Source organism: Vicugna pacos, chromosome 12 (genome assembly GCF_048564905.1).
Source record: "Vicugna pacos chromosome 12, VicPac4, whole genome shotgun sequence".
Classification (NCBI taxonomy): Eukaryota; Metazoa; Chordata; class Mammalia; order Artiodactyla; family Camelidae; genus Vicugna; species Vicugna pacos.
Window position 1 is genome coordinate 39397886 of NC_132998.1, and position 27045 is coordinate 39424930.

Genomic DNA, 27045 nt, shown 5'->3' on the forward strand with positions numbered 1-27045 from the left:
TACACCAACAAATATTAGTGCTTCTCCTTAACCCCTAAAGGAATTAAGTGATTTGCACAGGATTCACCTAGGTCTTCTGATTCCAAAACCAGACAACCTTAGTGTTGCAGTGACCTGGGTGTGTACTTCTGTGTGTGGTGGGTTGTAGAGAAGAATTATGATAATCTCTGGGTAAGCTGCTTTTTTTACTTCCCATATTCCCTCCAAGATGCATTTTTAAGCTGTCCTTAGCTCTGTGGCTGTTCTTTTCAGCATTAACATACAATATTGGCCTGTTTATAACCAGTACAGTTTAAGATTTAATGAATTATTGTATAGTTACAGTGGTTATATTAAAAACTTAGGTGTTAATATGTAATTAATGATAGCCTCTATTAACTGATAGAACCAATATCTCAGAATATTTCTTGGAAAAAATTGAAGGCTGACACGGGGCAGGATAACAACCTTTTATTTTTGCTATAAGGGCATTGAAATATGAGGCAGAATAGGCCTACCCACCATCTAATGTCCTTTTGTAAAAGGAAGGATACTTAATTTGAAAAGCAGAAAGTGCATAATTCCAGAACATCTAAAAGTACAGTTCTTTAAATGAAATACATTGTGTTTTGTGGAAAACCTCACTACATTGAATCTCCTACTCCAATTAAACTACAGACCGTTGTTAACTGTTTGCAGCCAGGAGGTTGGGGGCCATTGCTGTCGTCTGAAGAAACAGCGTGTGGATTCTAAGTTAAAATCGCAGGTTTCCTCTCTCCCCAATCACAGCCAGGGCAGTCCTTCAGTGCCTTTCTTTCTGTTGACTCTGCCTCAAAGCTTGGAGCTCTTTGGAAGCTTTCAGTTAATGACTTTTGTCATTAGAAATCTAAGATGCTTTTCAATCTGCCCAGGATGGACCTGACTTTGTTAGAGTTGCTAATGAAAACATTCTCTGGAAGCTTTTTGATACCTTTAACAAGTAAGTGAATAATAAATAAAAAATAATTACTTTAAAATCTGTATATTTATTTTTTGTTGTTTTTTCTAACAGTGAACTTCTTTGTTCTCTGTTTCCTACTCTGCCTGCCTCCACATCAAGATTAATAGCTAAAACACTTTAAAGCTGAGCGCCTTCCGGTGATCTGCCGTTTTCGTGTCTTCCTCCTTTGGTGTTCGCTTCGAATGAGCTCTTGCCAAAAAATAAAGAGTTGAAGTTACATGATTATAAATTTAAATTTATAATGATAAATCAAACGTCATCCTGGTACCTCTGTCCCCTTTTTCAGTATATTTTTAAACTAAGGAAAAACGTCGCTTGCCACTGCTGTCCATGTTTTCGTACCCCACAGTAATGTAAATGTGTACATAGTTTGCACTAGCTGGTTGGGATTTATTGAGGCTCGACAGAATCAGCAGGATTAAATTAGGAGAGGAATTGCTTGGTAGGATGAAGGAAAGGCAGAGTTGATGTTCATCCAACTCTCTCTTAACCTCTTCCCTTGTAGCCTTCTAGTTCCACATTCCAGGCAATAAATAGCACATCCTATAGTGTACCTTTTTTTTTTTACAGTAACCGTAGGTACAGTCAGTCAATAGCACTTCCTACCTCTTCAATTGGAAATAAATCCTAAAAGTAAAATTTGAAGAAAAAAAAAAGTCATCCCAAGTCTTCTTTTTTTGTGTGACTTGCTAATCTTTTATCAGTGAAGTATAACAGACCTTTTAGAAGAAAAATTTTAGAGCTTGTGATAGATGAACTTTTCATTGTTCTTCAGCGAAGAGTGAACATCAAAGACTTTCACCGATTAAGTTAACCAAGATGCAGTAAGTAAATCAAATAAATATCTTTATATATTTCCCTGCTTTCGGAGGAAAAATGCCATAAGTAAAGGTCAGAGAAATGTTTAATTCTAAGTAAAACCATTAAACTCATATCACTTCTGGTCTCTAAAAGATGGTGTAAGATAGTATGATTAAAAACCAGCAGTTAGAAAAGTGAAAGTTCTTAATTTAACCTTGCAGCATCTACTTAAAATGTTTTCTTAAAGCATTGCACATGTTTTTCAGTGATTTAAGTTCTGTACGCTTAGTTTAGGCACAAAAATAAACCACTTTGATAGGGTCTTACAAATTGTATCTAAATGTAGTAAATCTAAAGTGTAAAAAATGAATGTGTTTTGAAAAAATATTTTCATTTGTAGTAAAATTGTTCACTGAAATTTGTTTCTTTTTTTAGGTTTAAGTGGAAACCCTGCAGATATAGAGAGAAGAGAAGCAGTATTTGGAAAGAATTTTATACCTCCTAAAAAGCCAAAAACCTTTCTTCAGTTAGTATGGGAAGCATTACAAGATGTTACTTTAATTATATTAGAAATTGCAGCCATAGTATCTTTGGGCCTTTCTTTTTATCAACCTCCAGAAGGGGATAATGCACGTAAGTAAATTGGGGAGGAAAAAAATGACTTTTGAGTTCAGCTCATTGGCTTACTTAATATAATAACAGTAGCAGGCCAGCATTTATTGACTGTTTGCTGTGTACTAGGCACTGTTCTAACAGTGCTTTTAATAGTTCTTTAAGTATATCCCCTCAGATAATTTTCTCAGTAACCCTGTGAGATAGGTAGTATCTTCATTTTACAATGAGGTACAGAGGTTAAATAACCTGCCAATATAACGCATACTCTGTCTGGCAAGGAGCTAAGCCATACATATGATGTAGTATGTGCCATCATGGTTTTTAAGTTGTTTAGGACACTGTTGTGAAATAACAGGTTTTTATTTTGGGGTTTTTAAAATTGTTATATACATGATTTGAGTAATTTACCTGCTATTTTAGAAATTTTTATGCTGCACAGTGTTCTGCCCAGTGGAAAAATCCGTGGTAGAGTGGTAGCTCTGCTTTAACCTGCAGCTACAAATGATTTTATTGTTCTGTGGCTTTCCCATTTCTCTTTTAAATTTCTTCTTCTCCTTTAAAAAAATTATTTCAAATAGATATTCCTGACAGTACATTCTGTAACTACTAGGAAATCTAGCTTGGGTTTTGGTCATTACATTTAATGTAATATTTTATAGATCAGAAGAGTGATTCACCAAAATATTTCTGTTTGTAAATCTTCGTTCTCCTGCCCTTCAAGTTATGGAGGGTTTAATAAATATTTGCTAACTAAAAGATGACTTAAGTAATATTTTGAAGTAATTCTTTCAAAGGTTTTCCTAGAGCTCATGTGAGAGAGAACTTTCGGAGGGGAATGGGAGTGGAGGTAGTTGGTCACAGAATAAGCCAGTTTGTCTGCGGTCAGTGTAGATCAAGGTTTCTCAGAAGGGGCACTGCGCTGGAACATTTTTTGTTGCCCTCTGCATTATACCACCTCCTGAGTTGAGGAAACGTAAAAATGTCTCCAGACAGTGCTAGGTATCCTAGAAGGGGGGAGGGGGGATTGCCTGTAGCTGAGAATCACTAATATAGATAAGAAAGGATTTAGGCAATATTCTTGTCAATATGGAGCCAAATTATTTTTTAAAATATTACTAAATAATACATATTTTAGTGTAGAAAAATTGGAGGGGGGATGACAATTCAAAGGAAATCATATTCACTGAAAATCTCAGTTCTTAGAAATTACTGGCATACCATTTTGATATATATCCTCTGAGATTTTAAGATGTTTATGTGTGTGTGTGTGCACTCATGTATGTGTATGTGTGCGCACATGGGTAGGTGAGAGGATGTGTCAGTGTGTCTTTTATCTTAAAAGGGAGGTTGTACCATATTTAGCAACATATAGCTAAATTATTTGGTTTGGTTTACTCAATTGTCATTGTAGAATACTGAGAATTGGTGTCCTAGAGTTGAGTGAGTTAGAAAATGATTAAAAACTTACTTTTAACATTTTTTCCCGAGACTAAGAAAACTGAAGGAAAATATTTTCAATGAGTGTAGTTTTTGTTTTGTTTTGTTTTGTTTTGTTTTTACTAACAAGATCTGGGCATATCTTTTTGGAATTCAGAGTACTTCATTTGTAGGATGTAGTGACAAGCCCTTTTTCAAATTTGCTTAAGGAGATACTGGTATTAGATCCAACTGAGATGATAATCTAGAGTTGTTAGTGTCCTAAGACCCTTTAAAGAGATCTACCAGAAGGTAATAAACCATATAAAGATATTTTTGCTCCATGGTAAAAGTTATTTAGTGTTTGTACTTTTTTTTTAGCTTTTATTAGTGTATTTCATTTATCTTTTCATTATATTGTATAGAACACTAAGAAGTGGTAATTTGTTAAAAGGGAAATCCATTCATTGTAACTCAACAGTCATAGAAATTCAAATTATCGCAATTTCTTTCTGGTACTGTTTGGTGTGAAAATAAGCACTATAATTCACACCATCAGTAAGTCTGCAGTCACTGTATAAAACTAGTGGCTCTCAAACTCTTTGGTCTCAGGGCCCTTTACACTCAAAGTATTCAGGACTCCAAAGAGCTTTTGATTATGTGAGTTATATCTATAGATACTATATTCTGGAATATGTTTTAATAATTTCTACTGTCATCATTTACTCATTCTTTTCTTGTGAATAATCCTTTTCCTGCTCTGCATGTCCTAGAAGAACCATTGACTTTTAGAGATTTTAGCTTAACTATCAGTGAGAAAGATCCTTACTTAGGAATGCAGAAGACCATATTCCTTCACGTGAATTTATAAGTAACCAAAGTAAGCTTTCAAAAAACAATACTTACCTTTACTGCATGTAAATCCTTACTGTATTGTTCTGTTTCATTTTTCAAAATTCTGGTCATGAGCTGCTGAATTGATTTTAGACTCACAAATAGATTTCAGCTCGAAGTCCAAAAAGCACTATTCCTTTGTTCTTTCTTCAGCATTATTGACCCTACAGTTTTGAGGTTTCTTTTTTCCCTCCTCTGCCTTTCTCCAAACTCTTTTCTGCCATAGAGCCTTTGCACTGACTTTAATCTCTCCCTGGAATCCTCTCCTCTTAAATCTGTATGGCTATTTCCCTTGTATCTTTTGGCTTCTAGTTCAAATGTCATGGACATCCAGAGGGGCCTTCTCTGTTCACCCAGCTTTTTGCATTTGATAGCACATTACCATATTTTCTTCGTGGCACTTGACGATATGTGAAATTCATTACTTGTGTTTTATTATCTGAATCCTTCATATACCGTCTATACCTGCTCATCTGAGTTTGGGTTTCTTGACGAGTGGGAGCTTAATGTGTCTTATTCACTGTTACATCCCTGGCTTCTAAAACAGTGTCTGAAACCTAGAGTAGGTGCCCAAATTGTTGAATTAAAGACTAGCAGTTTGCTTGAATTTTTATCTTATGAAAGCCAGGCTTTTATCACACTCCACTGATATTGAAGCAGTAAACAAGCATGATTCATGGGTAACACATAAAACTTAATTGTCTATGTAAGACCTGCCAACTATATGTAGTAATTAATAGCATTAATCATTGGTTGAGTGTGAAGGATGTCTCAGTCACTACTCTACCTACTTTGCAAGTTTCTTCTCATTTTTTAATCTCACAACAACTCTGTGGTAGGTGATGGTCTCCTAATTTGACAGATGAAGAAACTGAGTCCCAAAAGTAAGTAACTTGCCTTAGGGTTGAGATTTAATCTTCCCCAGTGTCCTTACTCTGAACTAGTCCCCTAGACTGCCTCCCTGTCCTGAGGATGAAAATCTCCGGAGGCAGGGAATTTGAATTTGACATGGTAGGCATCCTCATCCTTATGGAATGCTTTGAGTCAATAAGGTGTTCAGAGCTATAAGTAAAATCAACGGGATATATAGCCATCATAATTACGTATCTATTGCCATCAATGCAGAATCTTTTTTAATAAGCATTTTCTTTCTTTCCAAATAGTTTGTGGACAGGCTTCTGCTGGAGAGGAAGAAGGTGAAGGTGAAACTGGTTGGATTGAAGGAGCTGCAATCCTCTTGTCAGTAGTGTGTGTGGTCTTAGTAACAGCTTTCAATGACTGGAGTAAAGAAAAGCAATTCAGAGGTTTGCAGAGTCGAATTGAACAAGAACAGAAGTTCACAGTCATCAGGGGTGGTCAGGTCATTCAGATACCTGTAGCTGACATTACTGTTGGAGATATTGCTCAGGTGAAATATGGTAAGTAAAAAATGGCAGTACATCTTACACAGGATGTAATACTGTTGTAATCTTGTTCACGGTTTAATGCATCATTGTTTTGTTTTAGGTGATCTTCTTCCAGCTGATGGCATACTTATTCAAGGAAATGATCTTAAAATTGATGAAAGCTCATTGACTGGAGAATCTGATCATGTTAAGAAGTCTTTAGATAAGGATCCCTTACTTTTATCAGGTATGAATTTCTTTCATAACTTTGAACTTCTTCCTCCTCCACAACTTTATACCACTGTCAGCAAACACAGTTTCCCTAAGAGCCAATAATGTGAAGAGGATTGTGTATTTTATGTTAGCCTCTACCCTTATAATCCTTAGACACTTTTTTTTGTAAGCTAGCAGACTTTTTTTTGTAAGCTAGAGATCTTTAAATCTAGAGTTACAAATGAGGAACCTGAGTCCAGAAAAATGAAGAGATTTGAAAGTCAGTTTTAATTAATGTTAAGCCTTTTAGTTTTATCATTACACTAATGGTCTTCGTTGAATTGTTCTGTTTTTCCATATCACAATTATTCTTAAGGACTACTGAAAGATAAAATTAAAGAACGATTATGTATTTAAAGCAAATTAATGAATTCTCTGTGATGGTCTACAAAGGACAGGGTTTAAAAAAAAACTGATAGAATCTTTGAAGTTTACCTAATCTCACTTCCTCATTTAACTACTGAGGAATGAGTCTGAGACATTAGCATTTATCTAAGATGATATGACTAATAAACAGGTCTAGGAGTAGCGCTGCATCTACCAAGCAGAACTGAATTTGCATGTGGTTAAGACACGTTCTGAGAATGGAAGAGGGAAGGATTTGTATAGGGGAGTGTACTGTCTGAACAGGGGAGGTGGTTATGTACCTGGGAGGCTCTGATGGTGGTCTGACTGTTGATAGCTAGACCTTAGGCTAACTGGAAATGAAAAGGAAAGGATGATGAAGAATAGTACACCCTTTCTTCTAAAATACTGCATGAAAGGAAGCCTGGGTACCACAGCCTGACTCCAGAAGTGTGCCATTTCTTTAACCTTTGATTTCCAGTTACCAACTCTTAACTTTCTAGTAGTCTTTATAGAATTTATGAATTGTTTGTAAGACAGTTGTTTTAAATATATTTGTTAGATTGAATTATACTAGCGTTTGGAGTAAGCAAACTGTTGCCTTTTTGCCTTTAATTATCATTTTCTGATACTAATAAAATGCCAGTGTTTCCTACACTGTACGGAGATATCTGCTGATTTAACCGTTTAATAACTTCGCAGCTATACTTTTTCAGTTCTTCTCTGTGAACTTTATATTTTAATTGGTTGAACATAGTTTTACTGAAACCAAAGTCAAACCTGTGACAAGGGTCAGTTAAGTTAAAATCAAACTTCAGGCACATACCTAAGTTTAACTATTACCTTTTTAAGATTTGTAAATATATGCCAAAAGGCTGATTGCAAAACATCCCACCCCTAAAAGTCAGAGTGATTTCATATATTATATACATTTATAAACACCATTATAAATAGGGGAAAAGTTTAAGTTGTAATATAGACATGTCTCCTGGGAAAAAAACCATGAGATTTATATACCTTGAATATCCTACACTACTAACATTCATACCCTATTTGGGTTTTTGTTTATATTGGTATGTTTGAAATTCATTCCAAACAGACAGAAATATCTTGGATACAGAATGTATTTAAGTTTAATGTATACTTACTTTAGTTATTCCTTGCCATCCTTCTAAGAAACTGTGGTTAATGTTAACCAGCTAAAATCTATGGTCTTTCCAAAGGAAAGGAAAGCTAGCAGATCATACCTAAGTGTCATAGACTGAGATCATCTCCTCTTCCTTTCTGCCACGTACACTTCATGGGCTTTGGTGTACAACTAGCTTATTTACACAGTGCTTACCTCTTCAGGTTGGCATCCCTTAACTGAACCTTGGTCCTTTTCTGTTTTAGCAGAGATGGGTGGCAAGTTTTTGTAGACTCAGGTTCTTAACACACCAGGTATACCAGGAGGATGCTATAAAATTTTCCATGTTTAAGAAAAGACTGAAATAACTTTCTGGAGTCCCTTATCACAGTACGGGTGGGAAAGTTTTTCTGCATTTATTTCCCTCTTCCAAAAATGTACTAAAAACATGAAATGCATTTATTTTTAAATTTATTCTCATGATGCCATCTCTCACTGCTGTTCTTGGCTTTTTAAATTTAGATGTTTTAAAGCAGTTTTTCAGTTAGTAGTGAGTATATAACCAGAACAAAAACCATTTACTTTGCCATAGCTTATTAACTGCAATATTTGATTACCTGTGGTAAAGAAGAGCAGGACATTAAAATAAGTGAAATTTGCAGAAAACCAGAATTATTTACAGAAACAAAACTGTCTTTTACATATAATCCTTGCTTAGTAAATACCATTTCACTGTTTTTAATTTCATTTCTTGTTTCCCTTGCGTTTTTACTGGCTAAGAAACTAATAATTAATGAAATAATTAGAATATAGATTTTTAAAAGCAAGAAAATCAAAGGCCTAAAAAATGATATTGGATAAATTAGTAATTAATAGCCAAATAAAAATTCTTAACTACTGGATTAAGTAAAGATGCTTTATGATCTTATTTTGCAGATAACCCTTGAGCATTGATTTGGTAGAAGGGATGGTAGTAGGTGCTGCAGACCCTGCCCCCCAGATGGTTGTAGACTAGGAGATCAAATAAATTAGGCTTTATTGAGTGTTTAAAAAAGAGTTAAGTTTTGAAAGCTTCTTAAAATCCGCAAAAACATTAGAATAGAGAGGTGAGAGGCCTCTTAATGAGTTAAGGGAAGATACAGAGTTGTTGATATACAATTTGGTGAGCTGTAAGCAAACTTACTTGCATTATATTTTAAGAAGAATATGTTCTCTGTCCTCTGACAGAGCTGGGTTGAGTCTGCCTTGTCACCTACTAGTTGTGTAACTTTGGGCAAGTTTCTAGAAAATAAGAATAATAGTGCCTGCTGCCAACTTGCAAGATTGTTGTGAGGGACAGAATCAGAATTCAGTCAGTTCAGTCAGGGTTCCCATCTCTGCTCCCCAGCTTTCTCTCCTGGAATTTTATGTTAGAGAAGTGGATGAAAAAATTGGAGGTTAGTGGGTCTCAAAATGAAGACTTTGGACTTTGTCCAGTAGGCAGTGTATAGTCAGGTTTTTGAGCCATGAGAGGCTGATGATAAAAATCACATTTTAGGAAAGTTAAAACTGATTTCAGGATGATCTGGAAGGACAGACTAGCTAGGAGGCTGTAGCAGTAGCCTAGACGGGCTGGGGTAAAGCCTGGGTTAGGCAGAGGTTGTGGGATTGGGGTGGGAAATCTGGCAGTGGTTGCTGTGGAATCCTTTTGGTTATAAGCACGTTTCTTTATAAGCAATATATTTTCTCAGAGAAATGACTCTAATAATAATACAGTTATAATTTAAATATTGAACATTCATTGAACCCCTACAAATTCCAGGCACTGTGCGAAACACTTCACACTTCGGTACGTAATTTGAGTCTCATTTTTATAAAGTGTAAGTACTGTTATCCCCATTTACGGATGAGTAATTACAATGTTATAATTTGCCCAATATCACATGATAAATGAGTGGTAGAGTGAGCTTTGAACTTAGATGACTTGTTAGTTAAGCACAAGGTTTTATGTAATATCTTATTGAATTTTAAAAACAAGTTTTCTGTTGTTGTAGGTACTCATGTAATGGAAGGCTCTGGAAGAATGGTGGTTACTGCTGTAGGTGTAAATTCTCAAACTGGAATTATCTTTACCTTACTTGGAGCTGGAGGTGAAGAGGAAGAGAAGAAAGATGAGAAGAAAAAGGAAAAGAAAAGTAAGAACAGTAGGTTGCTGTAAGAATTGGTGTTTAGAAACAGCAGCTAGACTTTAAGAACTGGTACCAAAAATAGACTTATTTCATCAGATTTAGATATGATGCGTTCTGCAAAAAGTTAATTACCCAGTATAGTACTTTCAAGTAGTGGAATTGACAGAGGGGCGGGGGTTTTTTTAGGCATAGTCGTCTGGGCAGGGCCTGTGGTGACCACATCACCATAGCCAGACAGAAGCCCTATCTCCTTGTACGTTTCTGTTGGCTTTACACTGTTTATTCTCTGGTTTTAGAATCTCCCTGTCATCTGACCAGAAAAGTGAATTAAATTCTCACTTCCTATTTTTTTTTTTTCTTCTGATACTTCAGTAGTAACTTTCTCTGTCAGACATAGCACTTTTTGGCCTCATTGGGCTTTTGTTCAAGTTTTCTGCTTTTCTCATTTCCCAGTATAAATTTATGTAGTTGATTTTTAGCCATAAAGCCAAGACTTCACTTTGACACCTGTTATATTCAGCCCATCATTCAATACCAAGATTTTACATTTTGATCTTGACCCATTGTGTCTGCTGTTGCTCCGAGTGATCTGTTGTCAGCAAACTTGATAACTTCAGTTTTTCCTCAGGGATCTTATAAGAAGCTCTGTCATATGTAGGCAAACAGTTCAGAACCACTTGGTGGCTCCGTCACTCTTTTGTTTAAAACCTTTCCCACTCTGCTTTTAAGTATCTGCTGGACCACCCTTTACTCCTACTGGGGATCACTCTGCTCGAGTTTTTTTCCCTTTCAGTTGACAGCAGTTTACTGTGGTTTAACCACTTAGATTTATTTAATTTTACTTAAACTAGTGAGCCCATATTTCTCTCCCACACATTGGTACTTTGAGTTCTAAAATAAACGCCTTGCTAAAATCTGGCTTGCAGTGACCACAGGAGTGTTTTTAATATTTATGTGTTTTATTTCATTCTTTGGGTTTTGTCTTTAGCTGTGAAATCTTTATTTCAAACAGAAATATGTTTGAAAACCTCTGGCTGCAAGCAAGGGTAGCAAGCCCCAAACTCTAGGTTTTCCCTACCCCACTCCTCACAGTAGCCCTCCGTGTGTCACCTTAGGTGTCTTAAGGAAGAATGAAAGGCAATTTGAAAACCAGTATTAATGATACCATTTATTGAGTGCTTTATATATGTTGTAACTGTTTATCTTTTTACTGATGAGTAAACTGAGGCTTATGGAGGTTGTATAACTTGCTCCAGGCCAAAGATCTAGTACAGTGGGTTTATCTAGTACAAAGATCTAGATAAACCCACTTACCTGGCTCAAGAGTCTGTGGTCTTAACGATACACTGTTGCATCCTAACTGATAGGAGACTCAAGTCGGCAGACCCTGTTAAAAAAAAGAAAGGGATGTTTGCATCATGGCTTTATTCTTACTGACCTCACATTTTCTTTTCCAATAAGCACTCTTTTTTTTCTAAGATCTTGTGTACCTATTTTTGTTAGTCAAGTCAAGAGCATTTCCAGGAATTAATATCTGACTACCCACCATTTTTGATTCTTGGGGTTGTTTTTAGAATGGAAGACACCACTTTTCCATCTGTGGACTTCCAGCTCTTTTCCCATTCCCTTGACTATATGAATATTATGTATTAATAGACTATGTTCCAGGGTAATCTGTCTCAATTCCCTTCATAGTCTGGAATATGACTGTCTGGTCTCTCTCCAAACTTGAGTTCATTCAAAGTAGCTTGATACTCTCATACTGTCTCCTCATCTTATCTGGAGCATCTCTTCTTCCTTGACCATATTTATTCCACATTCTCCAGCTTGAAGGTAGCTCTCCTTGGTAGAGAAGTTGGAAGAAGAATAGACTGGATGGTTCTGCTTCCTCTTTGTTATTTTTAATATTACACTGTCTACTCCAAACAGTAGACTCCTTGATTTATTACTTTAGACATCCCTATCTTTCTTTTTTCTCTAAATCTAAGCTAATTTGGGAATTAACTGGTTGTCTTATTGGCTTCTTTTGTATCTTCGTGTTCTAGTTTTACTTGCTTGCCTCCCCTGTCTTTTTTACACATACCGGTTTTATTCTCATTTCCATCAAAGCTCCTCTGTGCACCTGTTGTCTTCCTAAGAAATTCCTCCCTTCCTCTCTACCCCTGCCCCTTTCTACATTCTGTTACAGATACAGGATTGTGTATCTGTATTTAGTTTTAAAACCTCTTGTACCATATTTGGGTATGTTACAGCATAAAAAAATAGTAAAGTCTTATGGAGAAATCAAACAAGAATAGATGATCCAAGTTATTTTGGAGTATTCTCCCATGGTTAACATGCAGGGAGTTATTATAGGACAAATACTTTCTAATCTATACACACACACACACCCCCATACACACCACCGATTGTGTAACAGTTCTCTTATAGAAATGTGAGCTACCTTTGCATAATTTAGCATGGCTGTATTCATTTCTTTTGGAAGGCTTTAATTCCCATTTTGTTCCTACAGATAAGAAACAAGATGGAGCTATTGAGAATCGCAACAAAGGTAAATTCAGGAGGATAAAAATATACTTAGCTTGTTCTCATTACATCCAAAGCTATATCTCCTGTGCACTGTATTCATCCAAAAGTAGGACACATGTGGGTGAGCAACCATGTTACCTGGGTGAATCTCTTCCATCAGTGCCATGCTCATGCTGCCTTTACAGTGGTAATAAGATTTTAATTATGACTTGTGGTGGTAAGCTTAGAAAAACCCAGATGTAGGCAATTTTAAACTTAAGCTCGGGTATTTTATCATTGGTTACTATATAATTGCTAGCAAAAATGCATAAGAAACAAATATATATAATGTAAATGTTCCTGCATTTACTTAAAAATGTAAACATATGTACATTTCTCTATATGTGTGGTCATACATAATGTTCTACAGCATGGTCATAACTTATATAGGAAGCATTTTTGGTGTTTGGAATGAGTCTCATTATCCAACACAGCACACAGGAAGAGAAGTGATTTGTTATTTAGCTCTTACTTTCAGGGCCCTGTGTTTCTTCTTATGCTTCATCCCTATTTCCTAGCACAGCATTTTCAAATCTGCTAAAAAGTTTCAAAACCTAGTATCCTATTACCTTATTTTGTCTGGGTAGACACAGACGCCAACACACAGACATGCACACACAAAGCTGAATGTTTAAATATTTTCATGTTTCTATGAGAAATTGATTTTTTTTCAAAAATTACTTGAAAATGTTAGGAGATACGTATGCCTTTAACATGTGGTGAGGTTATATTTGCTCTTCAATGTAGCAAAAGCCCAGGATGGTGCAGCCATGGAAATGCAGCCTTTGAAGAGTGAAGAAGGTGGAGATGGTGATGAAAAAGACAAAAAGAAAGCGAATTTGCCAAAAAAGGAAAAATCCGTTTTACAAGGGAAACTGACAAAGCTAGCTGTTCAGATTGGCAAAGCAGGTATGATATATATAAGAAACTAACATGTTTTGTTTTACAATATGCTAACTTTCTGCTTAAAAGTCTTTTGGCACACTTAAGGCTGTTTTGTGAGTGGAAGAGGAGTTAAAAATATTTTTAGTTTTATCTCCTATGTACCAGGCCTTTTGAATTATTGTAGCTCCTCATAATATTTTGCAGCTTGGGAACTATTATCCTCACTTTACGTAGAGGAAGTGTCTTCTGTGAGCTAGCTGATAAATAAGTGGTCGGGTCAGGGTGAACGCCCAAGCCTTCCCAGTACACAAGCCCGTGAGCTCATCTCTGAATTTCTGGGAGCAGTAGAGGAAGGGCTGGCAGTAAGGTTACTCCATACAGATTACCCAAGTATATTTTAGTAAAAAGAAATTTCACATACATTTTCTCATCTTTTTACTGACTATGAAAAAAAAATTAGTCACATGTTTTTCTAAAAGTTATAGTTTACTCACATTGAATGGATTAGTTAAACAGCATCATCCTGGTGAGGCTGAAGTTATAAAATGCAACCATCACTATAAAACACCTGTTAATAGAATCACTCTTCAGGGAGAAAAAAAAAGCAGAGCTTTGGCTAAAAACAGGGTATCATTTTTGTGAAAGAACATGTATGGCTGAATAAGCCTATGTTCTTAAAGTCACTTACATTGGATCACTTTATTAGTACTTACTAGGAGTATACTGGAAAAAGTTCAGTTTTTGCTTCTGTCCTCAAATAGCTTATTGTCTTATAGCAGATACTTGCTTTTTGTAATGTATAGCCAGATAGTAATGCTGACTCATAGTATTGTGGAAATGGGTGGATTTAAGATGGTGATGGTATTTAGTAGACATCAGATTGGGTAATTAGACCCACCATGTGGACTTGCCTTATTTTGTAGTACTCATTTATAAGGAGCTAAGTATCCCACAAAACAGGAAGGCAAATAATTTGTAATACAAGATTAACTCTTGTTTCCTAACTTAATAAGCAGTAAGGATCGATGGATAAAATTAAGAAATAGTTTCAATTATCTGTTTTTTCATGAAAAACATAGGATTGAATATTTAATTGCAGGTCTCCCCATTGGTCATATTCTTATCAATTTCTCTTTCATTATTAGGCAACTTGCCGACATGTAAAGCACCAGCTTATACTAAGGTTTTGGTATTTCATTGTCATTGCCTATTATTTTGTCTTGGCGTTAGTGAAAGACTGAAGATATAATTGAGTCTAGAAGAGAATCATTAATGCGTTTTTCCCAGTTCTTCTGGGGACAGGGCTATACTTGGAAGCAGAAATTAAATCTGACAATGTCAAATGATGAGTTACGGGTATAGAAAAGGAGGTAACAATTTCACAGAGAAATTAAAATAAATATTACCAAAGTAGTTGTAATCCTTCCAGTGGCTAATAGGTAACTGACAATGAGTGGAGTCTGGACTCTTTAATAATGACATTTTCCTTCTTTCTGTATCCTGAAAGGTTTGTTGATGTCTGCCATCACAGTTATCATTCTCGTATTATATTTTGTAATTCATACATTCTGGATTCAGAAGAGACCTTGGCTTGCTGAATGCACACCAATTTACATACAATACTTTGTGAAGTTCTTTATTATTGGAGTCACAGTTTTGGTGGTAGCAGTGCCAGAAGGTCTGCCGCTTGCAGTCACTATCTCACTGGCTTATTCAGTCAAGGTAAGTGGGAAGCAGTTAAGGAGGTAGCCTGGGAGTAAAGCTTCATCTGGTATAGAAAATGCACCCCTGGTTCTTCTCTTTTGGGTTCTGAAAGTCAGAGATTTCCATAAATCTACACTGTTTTCTTTAGAGACGCTGTCATTGATTCCCTCCCCGTCCCCGCAGTTTGAAGATGATGCGTTGAGGCCCGTACATTGCTGGGAGGACAGCCTTGACACAAAACTGAGCGTAACTGCTGGGGAAAGTTGTAGCTTCATTTTCCTCCTATGATCACTGTGTTGTTACACCCCTTCCTGTTTCCATCTGTGAAACTGAAATAAGCATGTTTGTCGTTTACCTGTGGGGCATTTGGATCTGAGCATTTAAGGCCTCCTTGTTTCCATGCTTATACTTTCATGACCCCATGGTCTAGCCTTGACACAGTAGGTGGACTCATGTTTCTAAAAATATAATTCGGATCATACTGTTTCCTTGTGCCAAACCTCCTGGCTTCTTGTCAGACTTAGAGTAAGATCCAAGGCTCTGCCGAGGCTCGCAGGGCGCTGCCCTGTCTGGCCCTTGCTTCCCTCTCAGTGCTCATCTCTCACCTCTCCCTCCCTCCAGTCCAGCCTCTCCAGCCTCCTGCTAGTTCTCACATAGGCCAGCTGTGTCCTCCCTTGAGGGCCCATGTGTTCTTTCCTTTGGGTCGTCAGCTCTCTAACTTGATTCAGGTCTCTTCTAATGTCACCTCCTCTGACCACAGCATCTGCAGTAGCTCAGTCCTTCCTGTTTTCGAAGTAAAACGAACTTCGATGGCTTTGATAACTACTGTTTACCTAAAGGAATATTATATTTGAGGATAATTAATTTATTTTTAAACAGTTTTCTATCTTATATGGAAAAGGTGAATTGAATTAAGCAGTTCGCTTGGACAGTTTTGATCTTTCTTTCAAAATGACTTCAGAAATAGAATTATACCTAGTGGAAGAATGCTGCTCTTGTCAATTTTCTAATGTTAATTAGTATTACTCCTTAAGTGGCATTGCTGACAGAGCGATACAGCATAATTGGTCATAGTTTCTGCTCTAGCACTCTTATCTTCAGTGTTGCCAAGAACTTTCAATAAACCTGTCTGGATTAGAATATTTTTCCTTTACTGTTTGAGTTTATTTTCTTTTCAGGCATTTCACATCTTTCTGTTTCAAAAATAAAATAGTAAATGTATCAAGTAATAATGAAGTGTAGTATAATCATCTGTCCCTTTTTGTGATGCTTTAAAATAATTAGAAATAATCGGACTAAATGTTAAGTTTTAGACAGATCAGTCATTTGACCAATATTGTCATTAATTCACTTTGAATAGTCATTAAGGATGTTAATTTTTCAATTGATCAATAGTATGTAGGCAGGATTGATTTGCATTCTTTTGATAGACAGTGAGAAGGACCATTTTAACTAGTGTTTTTTAAAGCTTTTACTTAATGTTTATTTAGCCCAAATATTGCCAGTTACTTTTCTTTTCACTGATGTGTAGTCCTTAGGGCTCCTGTGTTTTGCAAACTGAACTCATTTTCTTTACTATAGAACTTCTTTCTTTTAGTCTTTAGTGTTAACGCAAGTCACTATAATTTTCCTTCTCCATATTTATTTCTTCAAGGAACCAGGGTTTTTTTGGCAGTATCTTGCATCTTAGTAGTCACAGAACATACTTTAAAATATCTCTATGCAGTTTTTAACCCATTCCACATATGTTTTGAGAATCAGTTATCAAGCATTTTAACTTAAATGCATCTTGGAGCTGCTGTGAGAACTCCTGTTTCTCTAGAAACTGCCTTTTTTTTTCTTGTAAATAAGAGAAAGGAATGATTATAAGGGTGTACAAACATATGGAAAAGATAAAAAATGCCCCTTTCTGGTTTTGATATGTTATCTCCGTCTATTGGAGTCCAAAAGAAAAAAAAAAAAATCAGGCCACTTCATGCCCACAATCTCTATATTTTAACTGATAAAAGCTACTTTTTCCTTGGTGATTGATACAAGAATTTTTTTTTCTACTTAATAAAAAGGAGACTTAGTCCTTACATGTAACATACTCTTACATGGCTGTAAGTACCTCTGTACTTAGAGTACAAATTGTCATTGCCCTCGTAATTTGAGGACACTTTGCAGAAGCTGTTGGAGGCATATTGTTAGCACGATTTACATGTGGATACAGAGTAATTTACTAAGTTACGTTATGTAGAAGGAAAGTGATTGAAACCGCAGAAAGCTAGTACTCTCTTTAGCTCATTTGAATAGGTCAAATGTGCTAAAATTCTTCCAGTATTAAATTGGTGCTTTTGTGCTATGTATCCATGTAAAGTTGGGAGCTTTAGTTCTGATTTTAAAGCCGTTTATAATCATTTTAATGTAAGGTGATTGGTATTAGATGTAGCTTAACTGAATTTTTTTTTTGTCACTGTAGAAAATGATGAAAGATAATAATTTAGTAAGGCATCTGGATGCTTGTGAAACCATGGGAAATGCTACAGCTATTTGTTCAGATAAAACAGGAACATTGACAATGAACAGAATGACAGTTGTTCAAGCTTACATAAATGAAAAACATTATAAAAAGATTCCTGAACCAGAAGCTATTCCACCGAATATTTTGTCCTATCTTGTAACAGGAATTTCTGTGAATTGTGCTTATACATCAAAAATATTGGTAAGATTTCTTTAATAATTTATATGTGAAAAAAAATTTTAGTTTGTAATGATTAGACTGTATATAGCACTTTAGACCTATCATTACTATATATAAATTGAAGAATGAAATCCTGTTAGTTTTTTAAAGGCATATATTCATATACTGTATATGAGTTTCTTCAGATACAATTTATGTTACTAGTAAGATGTGTTGATCAACATATGCATTCTGTTTACTTGTATTTTCTTCTCCTGTATTTTTTAATTTCCTGTGTTTGAAAACTGAGGCTTATGACCAAAAGAAGTCTTTAATTTTAAATTCTTACCATGCTCATTTTGTGAAAGACCAGTCTGTCTCACTGTTCAAAGTCAACCTTCAATTCTAGAGAAAATTTCAGATTTCAACTTAAAATAATATGTTTTATGTATGCTTGTATATATTCTGTTTGGTTTCTCAGTGGATCCTACCTACAAGGTGTTCCTTAAACTTTTGGGGACTAACTCAATGTGTTCTAGTGATTTATGGATGAAGACCATAAACAAAATTAATATTGCATGAATTGGATTATTGGACTGGAGAGTTATGGCATCTTGGTTCTAGATCTAGCTTTGCCTTTTACTAGCTGAAAGTCTGAGCCTTATTTTGTTCAATTATTACGTAGAGATGGTCACATCTGCCGTTAATACCACTGTGATGAGTACATAAGGATATATTTGTGAAGATACTATGAAGGAAGTAAATTTTTTTATGTATTAGGCAACAGTGCTTTATTTTAATGCATATACTTTTATTTTAAGCCATAAAAATTGACAAAGTAGATTTAATTTTGAGTTGTTTAATATAGTCATTCAGTGAAAACAGGAAGTGAAAAGGAATTAAAATTTAGTAAGCTCCACTATGTGTCAGGAACCAACTTTAAATTTTATGTGTCCTATCTCATTTAATTATTGGATCCTAAGTGCCCCTGTTTTCCAGATGCTGAAGCCAAGGACCACAACAGTTGGGTAACTTGCCAAAAGTTCACGTAGCTCGTAACTGGCAGGGCTGAGATTGGAATCCATGTCATTGTCACCCCAGAGCACCTTTCTACCGTACCTTTTCTATGTCCCTGTTTGAAAATGCTGATTCTGGAAATTTCCTTTATTTTTTGTTTTAGTATGTCTCATTCTGTGTTATATTTTAAATTAAACTGTTGTAGAGAAACATGATAATGCTGGCTTCTAAACCTCTTTTCTCTTATAGCCACCAGAGAAAGAGGGTGGATTACCTCGTCATGTTGGTAATAAAACTGAATGTGCCTTGTTGGGACTTCTTTTGGATTTAAAACGGGATTATCAGGATGTTAGAAATGAAATACCAGAAGAAGCACTGTACAAAGTCTACACCTTCAATTCTGTTAGGAAGTCCATGAGTACTGTCCTGAAAAATTCAGATGGAAGTTATCGAATATTCAGCAAGGGTGCATCTGAAATAATTCTGAAAAAGTAAGAGTGAAATGCTTAGATGAATAAATTGCTAACTGTAGTCGCTTTATGGAATACCTCCTGTGTTGTGGGTGTTTTATTTTTGTGAACATCAGGCATTTGCTAGGACCTTGGGAGTTTTCTTAGTATATTTTAATGGTATCCAGGTCTTTGTCCAGGGTATTCTGCCATTTTCATACTTGAGCTTCTTTTATTTCTTAGTATTTTGCTACAGGGAAAATAATCTTGTTAACATTCGTTCTGGTAGCTTTAATAAAGAAAACCTTGGTATTTGTTCTGGACTTGTTGATTCCATTGTTGTGTAGGATTGTGAAAAATAAAAGCCTCCTGGGAAGAAAACCTCACACTTACGTCTTCCGCACTGCCTTGTAGATAGTAATGAGTGAATTACAGAGTTGTTTTTAGACTAGCATAGCATTAAAACTAGATCTTGAGAATCCTCTTTTTATATCAGAGTGTGGTTTTATCATATTTATGCTGCTGCAGTGTTGTATTTAAATATCTCCTGTCATATTGAATAGTAATCTTCCTTTTGCACTGTCCTCATACAGACCAGTAACTTTAATTTTGACATTACATGTTTATGTATAATTTCCCTAACACTATCTGTTATTACTGATGTTGAAATTATTTTGATTTCTTTAATTCTAGTTAGAGAAGTAAAGAACTTTAAAAAAAATTATGAGCTTTAGGAACATTAGAACTCATTTGAAATTGTAATATTTAAAATATTTCTAATTTTAACTTGCTTATATTATAATCCAGTGTTATCTTAATGAACATTTGACAGATTTAATCTAATGGGTGTAACAGACAAGTATATAAATAAATAAGTGAAAATGCAGTATATGGCAAATATGCACAAAGTTTTAAGATGAGTGATCATACTATGAAGGATGTAGCATTTAAGATAGGTTTGGTATGAAGTAAGAACATGACGTGAAGGAGGTCACATCAGAGGAAAGTAGGTAGGAATATGCAGGTCGTATGGGGGACGAGGTAGTCATACAGTTTGGCTGAGTAGTGATGCGCTCCTGTGGTACATGGGACATCTTTCCTCCCTTCACAGTGAGCTTGGTTATCTGATTTCAGTGTGAAATGTTAGAAATCTTGCACCCCTGGCTTGCTGGATAGCAAGTAGTTTGGTAGAAGGGAGATTTTCAAATCAAAACCAATTAAGCTTTGGCTCTTCTGCACCCAAGTAGCTTTGGGATGTTGGGCGGATTTTCCCTAGGTTCCAGTTTTCTCCTCTGAGAAAGAGGGTGATGACCACTAACCCTGGGTCAGTGAGACAAAATAATGCATGTGAAACCTCTAGCATGGAGTCTGATATGTAGTAACTGTACAGTAACCATTTCCACAGTGAAATGTACAGTTTGTCCTGGACGCTCTCAAACATTAGACGAAACAGTTAAAACAGTCAAGTAGGCCAGATGATGCAACAGACGTTTTTCCGTTAGGTAGTAGAACTGAGCAAACCTGTGGCATTGAGGATATTTTTTTTTTCAGGGAATAAGGTGAGTTGGGGGTGGGGAGGGCAGTGGGAAGGATGGACTGGAGACTTATATCAATTAGAAGTCTATTACAATAGCTCCAGCTTGAAGTAAGAGCCAGAAGAAAGCAGTAGAGTATCAGGGGGAGTAGAGTGGGGAGGAAACATTCAGAAGACTGTTCAGAGGACAAATACATAGGACTTAAGAGCTAATACTATACAGATGATGAGGAGAAAGGAAGCATTCAAGTGAGATTTTGGACTTAGGTAGAAATTATTGGGAGTAACATTGATACCTATTAGGGCAGCAAGAAGACAGTCTTTAGCCTTACATGCAGTCAACTGAAGGTGCTGGCAGAGCATCTGAGTGGAACTCTTCAACAGGGATCTAAAGCTTTGGAAAACAGTGGGAACAGAAGATGAGGATTTGGGAATCACCTGCCTAGAAGCAAGAGGCAGTGGCATCACCAAGGGAGAGAAGGAGTGTAGAGAGGCAATGTGAACAATTAAACTTCAGATAGGGAAGTATATCGTGTAACTTTTATTTACTGCTTAGCTAAAAAGTTGTAGTTAGTTTCACTAAAAATATAACTATTTTGGCATTATCTCTCATTCTGATAGAATGCCTATTTTAACAATAAGTTATTTTTTTTCTTTCATGGTTAAAACAATATAGGTGATGAAACAACATCTCAGGTAAGGGGTTGATTGAACTTGGCTTTTTACTTTAAGAGAAGAAGATATTTGGGAATTTTGTGTTAATTAAAATTAATGTCTAATTCTGTACCAAAATAGACGGGTATATAGTCTAATCTCCTGCCACTAGGTTTTTGTGTGTGTGAAAATTTTAAAGCTCTGCATTTCCAAAAGAGAAGGTTTAGAGAATATCTAGAGTAACTGATTAAATGGAGAAAGAGCAAATGAGAACCATAAAAAGAGAACTGTGTTTTGTAAAGGGCAGGGTGAAAAGTGAGTATGATTTAAGTCCGTAAAAAGGCAACATACGTAATTCTCTGAATTCCAGATATCAGATCCCATGATTTCTAGCCCTTCCAGTTCACTTAAATGATATTACCTGTTATTTTTGTGAGTGACTGATGTTTGAATTTTACATTCCCTTTTAGGTGTTTCAAAATCTTGAGTGCTAATGGTGAGGCAAAAGTATTCAGACCGAGGGACCGTGATGATATTGTAAAAACTGTGATTGAACCGATGGCATCAGAAGGCTTGAGAACCATATGTCTTGCATTCAGAGATTTCCCAGCGGGAGAACCAGAACCAGAGTGGGATAATGAAAATGATATTGTCACCGGCCTTACCTGCATTGCTGTTGTGGGGATTGAAGACCCTGTGAGACCTGAGGTGGTGAAACGTTCTATGTTCTGCATGTGCAGAAGGCACTGGCTGTACACAGTTTTCTAGTAGAATCCTTGGTTTTTGTGGTTTTACTTCTCTCCTATGTGAATCCAGGATAAGTGAAATAATAGTGCTACCTATTTATGGTTTTTAATTAGATAACTTTTGGGGGGATCCTATGTGTTTATAGCACCATAACCTAGCATAGTGCCTTGAACTGGGTTGGTTTTCAGCTCATATTTATACTGAATTACATAGTAAATACCATTAAGCTATTTCTTTTTCATGGTGTCTAGACCAGCACTGCCCAGTAGGACTTCCTGCGGTGATAGAATTGTTCTATGTGTTGTTCAGTAGAATAGTCACTAGCCACTTGAGACTGCTCAGTTCCTGAGGTGTGGCTAGTGCAACTGAAAAACTGAACTAAAAAAAAATTTTTTTTATTTAAATTTAAACATCTTGCTACCATATTGGACAGACTGCAGCTCTAGACTTTGCTTTTTTTCTTTCAATCTTTTTTCTCTTTTTTTAAGTTTATTGAGCAACTACTGTGTGCCAGGCACTCTTCCAGGATACTAGAGACATAAAGATTTTTGAGATCTGGTTCCTGGCCTCAAAGATGTCACTGACCTGGGTGGGGGTGGATAAACACATGATAATTGTAACCCAAATGTTAGCACATTGTTAGATGCATATACAGAGCATGTTCTGTGAGCACAGAGCATGCGCCCCCAGCATAGTCTAAAGTAACGTCTTAATTTATTGAGTTCTTTCTGTGTGCCAGATACTATGCCTAGTGCTTTACATGTATTAGTTCACTTAACGTTCACCTTTGAGTTATAAGTATTTTTGAAAGATAAAAAAATAAAGTTGAAATGTGTAGAGGTTAGCTCTAGACCATGGAGCTAGTATGTTCAAACCAAGCTCTGTCTAAAAAAACTTGCGCTTAAAAGCCTACTGTGCAATATTAACCTTTGGAGGAGTCAGGTAAGACTTCCCAGAGGTTAATTACCTGATGTGAGTCTTCAAGGATGAGGCGATATTAGCTGGACCGAGAGAGAGAACAGTAAGCATGTGCCGAGCAAAGAAGCAACATGAATAGTGGCACAAAGGCAAAAGCGGCTTTTGTTCACTGGCCATCATCAGCTAATTAAGCCAACACCCTCTGTAGTACCAGGCACTCTTCTAGGAACTGGAAATACTGCAGTAAACAATAGTCATCAAATGTATGTTCTAGAGAAGTAACACAACCGATAAAAAGATAAAATGATAGATACACAGACAGCTGTGCCAAGTGAAAATACATTCTGTGAGGAGTGAGACTAGATCCCTGCCCTTATATTCTGTTAGGCACAGGGTTAGGGGGTGGGAACTGACAATTACAAGTGTGATAATGGCTATAAAGGATAGGCTCAGGGTAATAAAATAGAGATGACTGAGAGACCACGTTAAGGATCTCTGAGGATATAACATTGGAGCTGAGATCTAATGGCTAAAAGTGAGCCAGCTGTGTTGATAGCTGCAGAACAGTGTTCTAAGAAATGGGACAAAAAATGTGGGAGACTGAATGTGAGAAAGTATTTAGCTATTTCAAAGATGAAAAGGAGGCCAGTGTGGCTGTATGTTTGGACAAAAAGGGGCAGGCGAGATTATCTTTGGCCTTACTAGGCAATAATGGCTCTGAATTTTATCCTGAAATTCAATGGGAAGTAATTAAAGAAATTCAGGCTGGGAAGTGACATGATTCATGTTGTTAAAATAGTATCTTGGATACTTTGTAAGAAATGAATTAGGAAGAGGAGTAAAAGCAGGGAATCCTGTAAGATGACTGCAGCGATCCCCGGCAAGAGATGACTGTGGCTTAACACTGCAGTTATGGCAGGGAAGATGGAAAGAAAGGTATGATTTCAAAGTAAATGGAAGTAGAACCAATAGGAATGAATATGCTGGCTTTGGATATACTCTTTTTGACATTGTTGAGGTGTCTGAAACATCCAAATATATGTCAAGTAGGCAATAGGACCTAGGAGCCTGAAAGTGGTGTAGGATAGAGATTTCACATGTGAGGCTGAGGGAGGACTCTCAAGGAAAATGTGTAGCTAGGGGAAGAAGCTGAGGACTGAGGTATCTTCTCCACAATTAGGTATCTTCTAGAGAAGTGGGAACCAGTCTCTTGAGTTGCATAACTGGGTGGCTGGTAGATTGTATTAAGCATTGTAATAAGAAAATCAGAAGCAGCCTGTTTAAAAATCAAGATAAATTCAGTTTTGGGTTGTGGAGTTGCAAATGCTTATTAAATATCCAGGTGGATAATGTTTGCCAAGCTTTGGTCAAGGGAAAACCATTCAGTTTTCTTCATTGATTTATGACTTAAATCTTATCTAAGCATGATACTAAATCAGGATGTCTACAGTTTTTGTCCTCTGGGAAGGGTATTGCTGTTACTGTGCTCTTGGCTTTGAGTCTGGACAGTTTTTTTAAACACGTAAGTAGCCATTTTTTTCAGTATCACAAAATGAAATGGGTCCTTTTGTACTAACGTGAGACAGTGTAGTGTGAGATGGCTTTCTCAGATGGGTATCTGGACTGTGCAGTTCTGATGTAGAGAGTCTTGATTAGATATTTGGAATAAATCCAGCATGTGTACTTGAAGAACAAGATATTTGGCTTCTCTTCAGTGTTTTTACTTACCAAAGTGGAGGTAGTTTGAGTTTTACATGGAAGTATTTGATGGTTAGTGGGCCATTAATAAATTTAGTTTACTTTCTTAAATGTAATTTGCCATATAGTTTTAACCAAGACCAGTTTCTCACTCTCATTCATTGTTTTCCTATTCCAAATGATCTCAGGGAACCACCTAATCATTGAGTGCTTAAATGGACAAATATGTATCTTTTAATTTTTATCTCAAGTGAGATACCAAGATATATATTACATTTATACAGCAGATCAATGTTTTCAAAATCAAGTTTTTTTTCTTTTTTTTTAATAATACAGGCTTGTGAAGGCAGAATTCTGTCTAGGGAGGCCATGAAAACTCCCAGAGATGTTACATTTACACTGTATTTACAAAAGAAGTCACAACCAGCTTGTAGGCCAAAGTTAGCATTTAGTCAAGTTATCTGTGGACCTGGGGTGTCTGTGTGTGTGTGTGTGTGTGTGTGTGTGTGTGTGTGTGTAAAAGTATTGAGAGACTGCATATATGCACATAAATCGGGATTTCTGCTTTCTCGTGAACGTATAGATTTTGTCAGCATTTCCACCATGGTCAAAATAGACTAGAGCTGAGTGCTCTTTCTTTAGGTATTGTCTTGGGTTTGTCACTTTCAGCGTGTTTTCCTCATTTCTGTTGCCTACATGGCCCTGTAGGTATTTGCATTTGCTGCCTCTGTTCTGGTGGGATCAGTATGGATTTTCTGGTTAGAGGAGGTGAGCGGAAAAGGATTTTCTAGGCAAAGGGAACTACAGAAGTAAAGATACAAAAATAATACAGAGATTATTCATCTATCAAGCTGGGTATAGTAGAAAAAAGTTAGATAAATATAGGAAACTATTCTAAATCTCAAGTGTGATACTCTGTTATACTGAGAACTTTGTGACTTATTGTATAACAGTTGGGGAATCATATATTTTTAAGAAATTGTATTAGGAAAAGAACTCTATTGTCAAATATATCAGATATTTCAAAGGAGGGGAGAAACACAAACACAGGGACAGCAATTAAAAAAAAAAAAAAGAAGCCATTACAATAGCTGAGGCAGCAAGCAGTGGAGACAGGGTGCTGGAAGTTTGAGGTAGAATCCGCAGGATTCATTGGCCTTTAAGGATGTATAGGGTAAGGGTGATGGAAGAAGTCAGCTAATCCTTGGGTTTCTGTTAGATAGAAAACATGGTTTCCCTTTTGGATACCTAAATTCTTTTTTTGTGTTGGGGGTAATTAGGTTTATTTATTTTTAGAGGAGGTACTGCGGATTGAACCCAGGACCTTGTGCATGCTAAGCATGTGCTCTGCCCTCCCCCAGACACCCAAATCCTGATGTCCACTTTTCTGATGGAACTAGTAATCCAGCTCTCACAGTGAGCTGGGAAAAATATGTATAGGTTTGAAAGTTACTAGCACATAGATGGTAGTTGGAAGCACCAGAGTAGGTAAGATAACCCTTAAAAGATAAGGAAGGGGAACAAAACAAGTGAGCCACCCATAAGCCCAAAGGACACCAACATTTACCCTAGTGTGGTCTGGGCTGTAAACCAGAGAGGTAGAATGCCAAACCAGAAAGAATTGCCTAATGGTTGCCAGGGGGAAAAGCTGCTTTAAAAAGTCTGGCAAGTAAATAATGCAAACAGACTGAAAATGAAGCCTGAGCTAGGACTGTGGCGCTGAAATAGGAAGGAAGAATTTGTTGGGAAATACTTCAAGAACTATTCAGTATCTTGAGATGAAATTAAAGTTGTCACTTGTGGGACTTTGAGGCAATGGATATTTGTTCAGTGGGATTTACCCACCTTTGTAATGTGAATTTTCCCCCACCAAACCAGGTACCAGACGCAATAAAGAAATGTCAGAGGGCTGGAATTACTGTTCGGATGGTCACTGGTGATAATATTAATACTGCTCGAGCTATTGCTACCAAATGTGGTATTTTACATCCAGGGGAAGATTTCCTATGCCTGGAAGGTAAAGATTTCAACAGAAGAATACGAAATGAAAAGGGAGAGGTAAGCGTTTCTTATTTTTTAAGTTGATACGTTTTTAGTGTATTAGAAATTTCACTCGACAAATATATCTTGAATATGTACTACGTGTTAGGAATCACACATGAATCAGTGCAGCCCTTCAGAAGATAAAGAGAACAGGCGATAAAGAA

At 36.4% G+C, this 27045-nt stretch overlaps 1 protein-coding gene across 6 annotated transcripts in view; it reads left to right on the forward strand.

Annotated features, from left to right (window-relative positions):
- ATP2B1 (ATPase plasma membrane Ca2+ transporting 1) overlaps nt 1-27045 on the forward strand; it is a 114506-nt gene that overhangs the window by 63014 nt on the left and 24447 nt on the right. For all 6 annotated transcript variants that reach the window (XM_072973254.1, XM_072973249.1, XM_072973252.1 and 3 more), the window contains 11 exons: nt 2216-2413; nt 5869-6123; nt 6212-6337; nt 9868-10008; nt 12515-12553; nt 13318-13479; nt 14963-15177; nt 17621-17863; nt 19088-19329; nt 21946-22183; nt 26717-26896. In XM_072973254.1, the coding sequence (XP_072829355.1) occupies nt 2216-2413; nt 5869-6123; nt 6212-6337; nt 9868-10008; nt 12515-12553; nt 13318-13479; nt 14963-15177; nt 17621-17863; nt 19088-19329; nt 21946-22183; nt 26717-26896 (2039 nt within the window). The remainder of the gene's footprint in view (nt 1-2215; nt 2414-5868; nt 6124-6211; nt 6338-9867; nt 10009-12514; nt 12554-13317; nt 13480-14962; nt 15178-17620; nt 17864-19087; nt 19330-21945; nt 22184-26716; nt 26897-27045) is intronic.